This window comes from Bacillus rossius, chromosome 1 (assembly GCF_032445375.1).
Source record: "Bacillus rossius redtenbacheri isolate Brsri chromosome 1, Brsri_v3, whole genome shotgun sequence".
NCBI classification, from domain to species: Eukaryota; Metazoa; Arthropoda; class Insecta; order Phasmatodea; family Bacillidae; genus Bacillus; species Bacillus rossius.
The window spans coordinates 229,347,019-229,359,032 of record NC_086330.1 but is presented as its reverse complement, the minus strand read 5'-3'; the positions used below and the strand labels follow the sequence as shown (position 1 = coordinate 229,359,032).

The window sequence follows — 12,014 nt, the reverse complement described above, 5'->3', positions numbered from 1 at the left end:
CATGTGTTAACACAACATGAAGTACGCACCACGTGATTGCATCAGTGTGCGACAGTAGAGTTAGAAATGCTAAACAAGGGAAATTCTTCAGTTAATAGGACAGAGCCGTTGCCTGCCTTACAGAAAATGCTGAAAAGCAAAAACTATTGCATGGTAACTAGAGCACAGAGTTATACCGGCCTAGGAGAAAGCACTAGTTGGGAATGCTATCTGTTACACTGGTAAAAAGCAGCAATTAGCTCGTGGTTTGGAAACATATATATTTTTAACATATTATTTCACAAAGGAATAGCAGATGTTTGGGACCACTGGGGCTTGCAATATTATTTAAGTGTACCTAACTGGTAAATGCCCGTACACAGTGCACACTGAATATAGCAGCAGATCCAAGGTGCACTAACCACGAAGGACTCCCCCTCTTCCAATATCAGATGTGCAAGCATTGGACCTGTGTCACTTCTAAATATATTTGCAGCAGGTCAATAGTACTTAGCTTTGAGTCATTTTATGTTGAGTACAAGACATAAAGCCATCAGCTACCATAACTATGTGGGCAACAGTGAACAATAACCAGCAATGCTACACTTTGGTTTGACTGACACTGTCCCATTAACATTTGGCAGTCAAATGTTCTTTCCAGTCTTCGCCAGGAAATCTCCCACCAAAAACTGAAGGATGGTCACTTAGCAGCAAGGAAATGCATGTGATCTCAGGACATTTAACACAAAGTGTTTGTGCACTTCTGGATATCTCTTGCAGAACAGCAGACCGGCCAAGGCAAATCTGTTGCTATGCCGACACATGGCCTCAATGACCTCACTGGCATCGACATCTTTATTTTGTGGTCTCGCATTACTGTCAATAATGTCAACAAACAGCAGTGATGTTCCAGCAAGATGCATGCTCCTTCTGGGATGTTTGAGACAATCTACCACTAAATAAATGGTTCATAAATTTAGTTTCAGCTTTACTTATTTTTAGCAATGTGATCAGTTTTATGTGACAAAGCCTACTGCAATATGTACATCTCATCTTACCTACAAAAGCGTTCATTTACATCCTATGTGCTGCTTAAAATTAAAGCAGCAGATTTTAGAACATCTGGTTTACTAAGACCTAAAAAAATGTGTATCAAAGGTGAATTTAAAAAAATGGTGATAATTGTCATACTTCATTGCAATTTGTTATGTATATTTTATGCAATGTAAATATTTTGGCAATCACAATTTTCATTGGAAGTTCATGCTATTCTACAAATGTTAAGTTGGTTAATATTAGCATGCCATATTCAAAATTACACAATAATATTAATACACAAAAACATTAACTGGTTAAAACATGGAGAAGTATAAATTTGATGATAAAGGAAAGTGACGAGCAAAGTGATAGTGTAAAACTTGAAAGTGGCATTCAAAGCGTGGGCTTTAACAATTTCAATACAATTAGGGTTAAACATTCTCCCGAGATGTAGAAATACCTGGAAGGGGCACAGTGGCCAAGAAATACAAAAGGCAAATGCTATTTTAATAACGGTTCTAACGGATTGGTAACAATATAAATTTTTTTCCACAAACATATATTAACATTTTACTTTATATTTGAATCCTTAATAATTATATCACTCTTTTTTATTCTTCAGCTTTCTGTAATTTTTTTAATATAATGAGAACATTAAAATAAGTTTTTTTTCTCATAGCAATAAAAATTCTTTGTGTAATAAATTAATATACCAAATTTATTGATTTCAATGTCCTGGACTGATAAAAACCAAGAATCATAGTAGAGGTAACATAAGAAAACATCTTCCAAAGTGAAATGATCATCACAGCACAGCCATCACCTTATAACAGTGAGTAAGTTTTCATAGGGAGTACACATACTTCTTTCCAGCATGTCATGACGTGCTCAAATGCACACGCATACGTCTGCTGCGGCAGTGACAAAGCACAGCATAGAGTGGCATACCTGCCTTAGTATGGCTCAGAGTAGTAAATAGAGTAAATAAATTATGTAGTTTTTCTAAGTAGTCTTTGGGCCTGTATGTGCATGTACAGAATAATCTTATATATAAAATTCTCGTGTCACAGTTTTCGTTGCCATACTCCTCCGAAACGGCTTGACCGATTTTGATGACATTTTTTGTGCTTATCCGGTATCTATGAGAATCAGCCAACATCTATTTTTCATCCCCCTAAATGTTAGGGGTAGTCCACCCCTAAATTTTTTTTTATTTCCAGTTTTTGGTAGGAAATCACCATGGCAACGGCTGTTGCTTTGTTGATGCTTCATTCGTCTCTATGGCAACGGCTATTTCATTGTTAGTGCAGTCCTCATCACCGTTGAAATTTTGCAAGTACTTTAAATATCAAAAATTGCCCTTTTTTTTCAAGTATATATATTTTACAGACTTGAAACTTCACAGTAATGTTCCTTATGTTACGCAGGATGACATTTTCCGAAAATTAGATCCCATAGCATAGGTGGTTAAAACCAGGCAACAGTGGGTACTTTGTCTGCATGAGAACAGTATTTTGCATTGTTCATGCCTTCTGCGTCTCCATGGCAACAGGCATCGCGCAGCAGTGGCGTACCCACAACGAGGGGCATGTATTATGAGCGGCGCAAGAGTGATCTGCCTGTAGACTGCCGTAGCGAAGTACGGGTACATCAGTTTTATGTTGCGTGCACGAGTCGGGAAACCATCGGTACATTATACAGCATTGTAATAAATTTTCACGGAATTTTTTATTATTTACCATTACTGTAAATGGGAGATGTGGCATAATTCTTTTTCCATTAGTAAAGCCGTGCGAAGCCGGGTCGGGCAGCTAGTATCTAATATTTATTACTATCTTATATATAAAATTCTCGTGTCACAGTTTTCGTTGCCATAGCAGTGATTGTAAAAAAAAACACACTTAAAGTATAAAGTAAACTAACGACAGCTGTCGTGTCTATCCTGGTCCCTAGGCCCGCTGTTGCCCATAGCCATCTGGTCTGGGCATGAGTGTAAAATAGTTCTTTTGAGCGGTGAGCGCACCCGAGCGCGGTGGCTGGTGTAACTAATGACAGTGTAATCTGACCCAGACCACATACTGTTTCCCACGCATCTCGTGCGTCCCCCTCCCCTGCTTCCTGCTCGCCGTGCGCCGGTGCGTGGGAGGCAGTCGTAGCTCGCCTCTCATCTGGGACGGACGCGTCTGAGCCTTGCTCCGCGCTTCGCCGCTAGCGACTCGAGAGTGGTTCGCCGTTTAGCAGCCAGTGCCTAAACGACATAGACAGAACTGCGGACATACATAGACCGAACTAAATGGCGTCTCGAGCGGCCAACAGCTCGAGGGGTCGCTGTTGTCCTGGGCCCTTGTTGTAAGCCACAAGGTGAGAACCCGTTCACTCCCTGAGTTTTAGGCTGGCCGGCGCTCTCGTCACGACAGGGAATCACTCGCAACAGGGGTCAGAGAGCCAGGTGTCGTCAAAACTTTTTAACGTGTTAAAATTTACAGATGGAATAGGTGTTGGAATAATTAGGTTTTTGCATATTTTTTTTTTGCAATTATTGAAATTTATAAAGCAACCATTATAAGCAGGAAATGCACTATTCGTGAAACATTAAATGCAGGAATGGGGAAAATGTTGAGACTAAAAATATGACATTATAAGAACAAAAACATTAAAACATGAACATTATAACAGAGTTGTACTGTAGTTTTTTAAGTTTATAATTTATCATATAACACTAAATGTTCACAGTCAAACGTGATATTTGTTTTCTAAGATATTTAACATTTTAAAATTATGATTTAAACAGTGTGTACTTGAAATATGTATTCCTTTCACCTTTAGCTACATTGTACCCTTAATCACTTTTTTTTCCCCCTATGCAAGTGTAAAATATGGATTTTACTAGAAGACATGGGAGATTTGTATTCAAGATTATAGCCTACCATCTGTAACTTAAATAATCAAAAATGTGAAATTTAATAAAAAAAAAAAACTTGTTACAAGCAATCTGGTTTTGCAGTATGTAAATCAACTTGAGTGATTATGATGGATACCAAATCACATGGACAGACAAAATGTGTGTTCACTAATTACAAACACGTTGGGGACAACCTATCAGTTCGTCCAGTCTCATATTCACGAGAGCCAGAAGTCTTATCATACACACATTCAGGAACATGTTCAATTTGCACAATTTTATACCTGTTTACATAGAGGGGTAATAATAAACAATAAAAAGCACCAATGTATAATATGTAACATGTGACTATCTAAACTGTATGGTTTTTCCAACTTAAAAATGTTTCATCAAAATACAATAATACGTTTCTTAAATAACCAGAAATTCTGGAATGCAACCCAGTTTGTTCAGAAAGGCAGAATGGCCAACCACCGAAAGAACCTTTCAACAAACAGTCAGCAAGCACGTGCAGCAAGTACTTACGAGGTTCAAATACTCCAGTTTCTGGGCACCAGAAGCAAGGACAGAAAAAGACAACACTCACATTAATGGTACAGACACTCGCGACACACATCAACAACTTTAGAACTAAATACCGGAGGCAAAACATTTCATACCAACTTCACGCTCTGCTAACTGTAGGTAAACTAGAATCTTTAGGTTTTAACAAAGTAGAAAGGAAATAAGCCTCTAATATAATGAGAAAATAATGAGGCATGAAAATGGAAGTGCTGTGAACTACACAAGTTAAAATTGAAATTTTTTTCTTTAAATCCTGCAGTACATGCTTAACTATTTAATATTTTGAAAATAAAAAAAAAATGTTTTTGATCATTGTCACAATGACAAGTTACAAAAAGTTAAAAAATATATATTAATGAAGTGTCAGTTCTACTTTTTTCCCGGTGCTCGGTTCAGATCCGGTTCTCAACAATCGGTTCCCGGTACTCAGTTCTCAGTTTTAGGTTAACCTCCACACAATTTGAAGTCATACCAAAGATACAGTATGTCCTAATAACTGGTATGTTTGTTTAGCATCACTCATCAGCACCCCACTTAACCATAATTGGTCCACAAACAAGCCACCTAGCCCCAAGTAGCACAGTTGTTTCTTGTGTCACTACATGCAATTATATAAAAAAAATTAATCCCACTCGCACCCTACTTACAACAAAATTTTTTCAGATAAGCTCATTTTAATACTTATTTAATAAAAACTTAATAAAAGCGTGTAGATATTTATCTCCATGAACACCTGACTCCTCAGAATACTGGAATAATTATAGTCATTGGATCGTTTCGTTTGGCTTGAAAATCTGTGGCTGGAAAAATATAGTTCACTGGGGTGGAAGTGCTTTGGTTGATTATGATTCAGGAATCAAAGGATTCAAAATCCAATGATTTTGGAATTTGTGTTGGTCAAATCTTTCCTACTACAAAACCCTAAAATTGCTAGTATTATGATATTGTAAGGGTATGAAAATTGATTCTGAAAAGTAACTGCTATTAAGACATTACAAAAATGGCTAAATAGTGCAGGAACTGAGAAAATAATATAATAATTGGTAGGATGAAACTAAAATGATGACCACTAATTTATAGTTTACAAGATAACACTAGAAAAATTACATGTGTTCCAAGAATTTTTAGATTTATAATTCTATTCTCTTTCTAGCTTTCTGCTTTAAACCGTGCACTCATGATGCTTCAGTATTTGATTCATTCCAAATACAATCTTATCCTATTGATTGTCAAACTTTTGGGTAGTGTTTAAATTCGCTATTTATTTCTGTTTAGCACAATTTAATGGAAATGTAAAGAAAACTATGCTCACAATTATTTCTGTTCCATTGAAAATGTGTGTGCTTGGACACTTGCCTTCTGTGGATTTTCTCTTTCAAGTTAAAAAAAAAAACTGTCTACCTTAGGCATCTATATTCATAAAAAAAGAAAGTTGTATGTAAAGTTGGTTTACGGACGATAATTTTACGTGATAACGTCATAATAAAACATTGATGAAAAATTGCATACTTTTGACGTTAGCCGGGGCTTCGCCCCATGAGCCTGATCATCCTCCGTTTCCCTCCCCATCCCTATCCAGCCCAGCATTTGTACCGATATGTACGTAGTCGTGTGTGTGTTTGAATTGCACGCCACGAACTGCCGCAAGAGGACACTTAGCTTCAGTGCTTCGTACCACTAAAACACCTAAATTGATATTGTAAGCCTTTTTCTTTTACCCCCTAAATAATGTTACGACAGGTAAGCCGAGTGAGTGTTATTTTGTTTCTTAATTAGATAATTTTAGTAAAGTAAGTGCAAGCATGGCCAATGACGTTCTCTAGCGGGCGATGACGGAACTAATATAAAAATTTATTTAAACTGTTTTCCATGTACAAGTAGTTATTACAGAAAGTCTGGTCATGGGTATTTATGTATTAATTTTGTAAGAGGTTCATGTTATTCTTTCTAATAACCCAGGGCACGCAGTCTTACAAATGATAACGGTAATTGTGTTCAGCGCGAAGGACGCCATGTTTCCCGCCGCGAGCCTTGGCTCGCCCCTGTCTCCTTCTTCAGCCGGCCGAGAGCGGACGTCTCTGCAGTCACCCCGAGGACATCACCATTGATTCACTGATAGGTAGCTCTGTATATTTAATTAATCTAAACCGCTTTATTATTATCCTCGGGGCCTCTCTCGGTCAGTGGGGCTGTGTCTTAAATAGTTTTTATACTCCCAGGAGTTTTTAGCATTCTCTCTACGTAAAAGCTTGGGGTGGCCACGTGTGTGGTCCGCCTCCTCAATCTATACCAATTCGTGCCTCGGGCATTTCAACCGTGTGAAGAGAGGAGTGTAAGGGGGCATGCTAAGTCTAAATAAACCAACTTAAACGAGTCACGTGTTTTTGTGTTTGGGGGCCACGTGGGTCCTTCCTCCAGTCAGCAGCGTGTGGGATGCCCTAAGAGCCCACTGCGAATAGGTAGGAGCGTGCTCGACGCTGAGAGCGGGCTAGGTACAGGTACAGGTGTCGACGCCAGAGTCAGGAGAGCCAATATCTCGCCTCACACGGGCCACGTGACCCCTGAGTAAGAGTTTCCAGTCGGGTCCACGTGCCCATTCACGTGGTGGCGCCCACTATTTCCGCAATCAGTATAAAACGCAACACCAGTAGGCCCTCACTTTTATGAATTTAATTGAATTATTATCACTGAATTATCATTATTTTGTATAATACAAAGAAGGAGTTAATTGAAAATTACAATTTTTTTCCATTGAATACTAAATAAAAGCAGTTGACTTTTTATACAATCGCTTATATGAGATAATAATTTTTTAGTCATAATTGTAACATAACCTGCATTCGCCGACAGATGCTACTTTTTTTTAATAATCAAAGAACAAATATATCAGATTATATCACTAATGAAATTATTAAAATGCAAGAATGAATTACCTTTTTTGCCGCAATTGTTGTTGTAATGAACAATGGAAACCACATTAACTTTTCACTTCACTTTATAAACAGTTGACAAAACAGTTCACGTGTAGGTTGTGTGCTGCCGCTGTCTCTTTTCTACTCGGACGCATCGGCCGATGGAGTGGAAGAGAGATAGAGGCATCACAAGCCGAACGTTTAGGCCGATCGTGCTCGTGTTCCGCGTTCTCGCTTGCACTCTCGGCTCAGGCGGAATGTGACAATGAGTCATGCTTTTTCGTGCGTGCAGCCGGCGTTTATCAATTTATAAGATGTTATCAAGTCAAAAAAAGTAAATGGAACACGAGGCGAAGTCGAATTAATAGTCTTTAATCCAGCTCCTTCCGGACTACGGCCATGCCAGATTAGCAATTTTGCCAGATTGTCGATCCATATAGTTTTAACAAGAATATGAAAGCAATAATCATAAATATACAGTTAAATGTGGTTGTAAAAAAAAATTCTAATAAACTGTTCTATACAAAAAAAATAATGAGTTGTTTAAATGTTCAAAAATCATTATGGAAATGTAACCCATTACAAAACAGGAAAAAATGCACTGAAACGAAAATCGACAGTAACAATTAATTGTGAGCAAACTAAAAATGCAGGCAGTGCAGTGACATGACCAGTTGGCCACGGTCAACAGTTGGAAACATCTGAAAGCGAGCTGCGTGATTGGTGCCAGGGTATATGATGTGCCAAACCATGTTGGAGTGAAGTCCTTTCACTGTATTTATACATACATACCTACTGCAAACAATATTTCTTGGCCTGTACTAAAAATTAAAAATTACCAAAATGCAAAATGTAAACAAAAAAAGGTTAACTATTATTTTTAATATTTTTTCGCCATTTTTTAATTAACCATGCTTTCCTCACATTATAAACACCAAAAAATTAATGGATTTTCAGACTAATCCAGAACCCACTCATACAGACATCCAGTTAATCTGGATGGAAAAGATGTTTTTTTTTAGTTTTTTTTTATGTCTAGGTTTACAGTAATATTAAAACTAAAACTAAGCAGCAGGAAAAGTTTTCTTTATTTAAAAAAAAAAAATTATTCTTATATATTTAGTATTTACCCATCTGAAACTTGTATGGCAAGCATTTTAAGGCAATTAATAATTTATCTAAACTTTTGGTGATCCTATTCAGTCCGGATTAGCATGGCTATAATGTACTTTAAAAGAAAAAATATATAAAACTAGTTGCAAAATACGTTGTTGTGGTTCCGGAGGGTATGAATCGTCAAAAGTCGTGAATTTGGGCGCCACCGTATGATAAGGGCACACGGACCCGGCAGAGACTCGTCTCAGGGCGCGACGTCGTCCATGTGGGGAACGAGATTCTGTCCCTCCTAGCCTCCAGTTATTACACAGACCTGTCCTGCTCTCAGCATCAGGCACGCATACACATGACTAAGATGGTTGCACACTCCAGTGGGCTCTTAAGGGCGACCTACACGCCTGATACTTGGGAGAGCTGGCACGTGGTCAGTAAATAACACGGTGAACTCAGTACGGTTCTTTATTATACTTCGACGTCAGGTTACACAGTACCCACGGCACGAACTGAGCTAGGTGAGAGCTGGACCATGTGATGGTCGCACAAGAAAATATCGCTTAGCTGCCTGGCAAAGTCCCGCTAAGGGTTAAACAAATACTGAATTGAACAGTCTGCCGGCCGAGGCAAGCCCCCAGGATAAAATTAAATTGATTAAGATTGTATTACATTAACAGATCTAAGTTCAGTTCGGCAATGAAAATGGATGAAGTCCCCGGGGTGCATATGCGTCTCACCTCGACGTTGCTAGTTTCAGACTGGGCCGGAAGCTATTATAGTGAAATGAGTTTACAATGATTTCCCCACAAGTACAGAATTCTAACCTTAATTAGTACAGTGTTACGTGTAAATGTAGGTGATTGCGGTTGTGATCTAACCATAAAATAATTTACTGCGCTTTTAGTATATCAGTGCTAGGCGAGTTGCATAAACATTGTCAGCTTACTGACTAGAAAATATGCAATTGTGGCAAGAATCAATTTAAGTGAATCTACCGTGTTTTATCGCATAATCGTCGCACATTTTATACTAAAATCAAGTTTGAAAAATAGGGGTGCGACGATTATGTGAAAAAAGCATTTTTTGTTAGGTAAAGTTATTCATAAAAACAAAACCTATTCAAGGATAGTACGTTCATTTAAAAAGTAAAGTACATATACAAAACCATGCCAAACAATTAAAATTAATAAGTAATGCAACAAAAACTTTTTGTTCAACTTTAAATACATAAACAAAAATATGTGACACGAACGGTAGTACACACCATGAGAAAGCGTGGGCTATTGTGCCGCCAATTAGCATATTTTGGCGCAATATTAAATTTGAATTTTGGACCCATAATTTTACCAGTAATTTTTAACTAAAACTTAAACTTTTTCTGCTCTCTGCACACTCCCACTTAATCTTTGTCAGGCTAGTATACCCAATCCATTCCCATCACCAGATCTGATTTTTTGCAGAGTCTTTGAGAGCCAGCATATGTGCTTGTCTTATCCGCGCTTTGATGCATGCCCATCGCCTGTAATTCTCCCTGTAGCCGTGACAAACACTGCTATGCCCTGCAAGCTATCAGAGCAGCTCGGTTCTAAGAGCCCTCCTGACGTGAGCACTCCATGGCACGATAACAAGTCAGTTTCCCCAACGTCCCGTCACGTCTCCGGGCTCTGTAGAGCAAGTTTCCCACCATCGTTGCAGTTTCTAAGTCTCCCCTCCTTCCCCAGAAGCTCTCAGTACAATGACTGGCCACTAACCCCGGCCTAAGTCAAAGCTAGCAATAAGTCTTCAAAAGAACCTCCTCTGACCTCTAGCGGCGGAGGTAGCAACTGCTGAGAGTCTCGGGCAAACTTAGCCTGCCCCCTGGCGACTCACGCCACAAGCAGTGCTCTGTAATTCTTCTGCAAGCCACCAGAGCACCCCACTAGTCTCCTCCATAAGCCTCATGTTTTTGAAGTAGCCTCGTGCGAGATATGCACAAGTCAATTTGTTTTCTATTTCGGCCACCACCCAAGAGATTGCGCTCCACTTGGGCAGCTAAAACAACGTCCAGATATCGAAGCAGGTGTTTCTTTGCCCCCCACTCGGAAATCTTCGAAACCTTTCAGTGCGGAAGCCGAAGTCCCCTCCTTTTTCTTTTGAAAGCAAGCGCCTGCTTTAATTAAGAGTTGTTCCCGCCACGCAGAGACTTCGCGCTGGGTTATCACAGACCACTTCGCATCCTCGGTCAGCCCACAACAAGACTTCACTTCTGCCGTCATACGAGAATGTCATCATCTCGTAAAGGGATGTTTTCCCTAAGTTTTTTTAGACCTTAATTAGTCAGTCTGTGTTCCATGTAGAAATAGTCCTATTTTGCTCAATTCTAATGATGAGTGCGTCTGCATTTAAAGCACTTATTGGACGGTCTTCGCTCACCTCCCGGCGGGCACACGTTCTGAGTGCAACGATCTATACCCTGTTTTGGTGAGTTTCGACAACCTTTCTCTTCCCTGACCATCACCGTTTTTGTGGGCATTTTTGCTTGTTTAATGACTGTCTGTGAACCAGGTCTAATCTTGTGGGATTTGGCTTGTTCACAGACAGGGTTCAAGACCGCATGCTTTTTTCCTGTCCTCAGAACCCAGGACTGCTATGGCGCCCTGGTAGTCCAACTACAACATAAAACATCAGATTTGGCCACCTAGTTCCAAATATCGTGTTTCCAAATTCTCCGTTAGACCTCCAACGTGCCAAAATGTGATAATTAGAGAACTTTAATTACATGTCGTGCCAATCATTAGAATCCTGGGATTGTTTATTCTTATTGTTAATTAATTATTGTTATTGTTAACTATGGTGGAAGTCATCTCGTAATATTTTTACAAAGGGTCGACCCTACGAACCAATATTAACCCAATTTGTGTATCAGCCACCATTGTAATGGCTAACGAATAATGCGTTAGTCAAATCATGTATGTCAAGGGACTAACTTCATTACCATGTTTATTGTTAAAAAATGTTTTGTTCGCTCAGTTTACAGTAACTATAAAAGTAAAATAAATAGGTGCACAGATTTGACGAAATTGCATTTGTTATTTATGTATTTGAAACTGAAAGATCCACCAGTCTCCCAAAGTTTTTCCAAGGAGAGATTTACGTTACACCAGTGTAGATAGCAGACTGTAACACTATCAAATGTAGTTAACTCGGCACCAGACAGAGAGCATGGGTTGCATACAATCGATGAGCTATCTGTATCAATATTCGACTACATGCGCGTGCTCTATACGGGAATCAACATAACAAAACATGAATGATGCTAACTAGCGCTGGCTACATTTTTATAAGCGGTACATAGTGGCGACGAAGATGAAAAGATAAAAGTTATTATGTTTGAAAATGTCTTTAAAAGAAAATTGACACTTCAGACAACTTCATATTTCTGTTTATTAAATAAGTAAGCGGTAACATCGGAATGACTATTAGATTTCAACTTTAAAATACATTGTTTTATATGGGTAAACTACCTACAC

The 12,014-nt window shown here is 38.8% G+C and overlaps 1 protein-coding gene across 9 annotated transcripts in view; it reads right to left on the bottom strand.

Annotated features, from left to right (window-relative positions):
- The window catches only part of LOC134527342 (F-actin-uncapping protein LRRC16A), a 324,842-nt gene that overhangs the window by 94,123 nt on the left and 218,705 nt on the right, over positions 1 to 12,014 (bottom strand). For 6 of the 9 annotated variants that reach the window (XM_063359938.1, XM_063359940.1, XM_063359934.1 and 3 more), the window contains one exon: positions 4,445 to 4,465. The exons of the other annotated variants lie outside the window; for them this stretch is intronic. In XM_063359938.1, the coding sequence (XP_063216008.1) occupies positions 4,445 to 4,465 (21 nt within the window). The remainder of the gene's footprint in view (positions 1 to 4,444; positions 4,466 to 12,014) is intronic. 9 annotated transcript variants of the gene reach the window in all.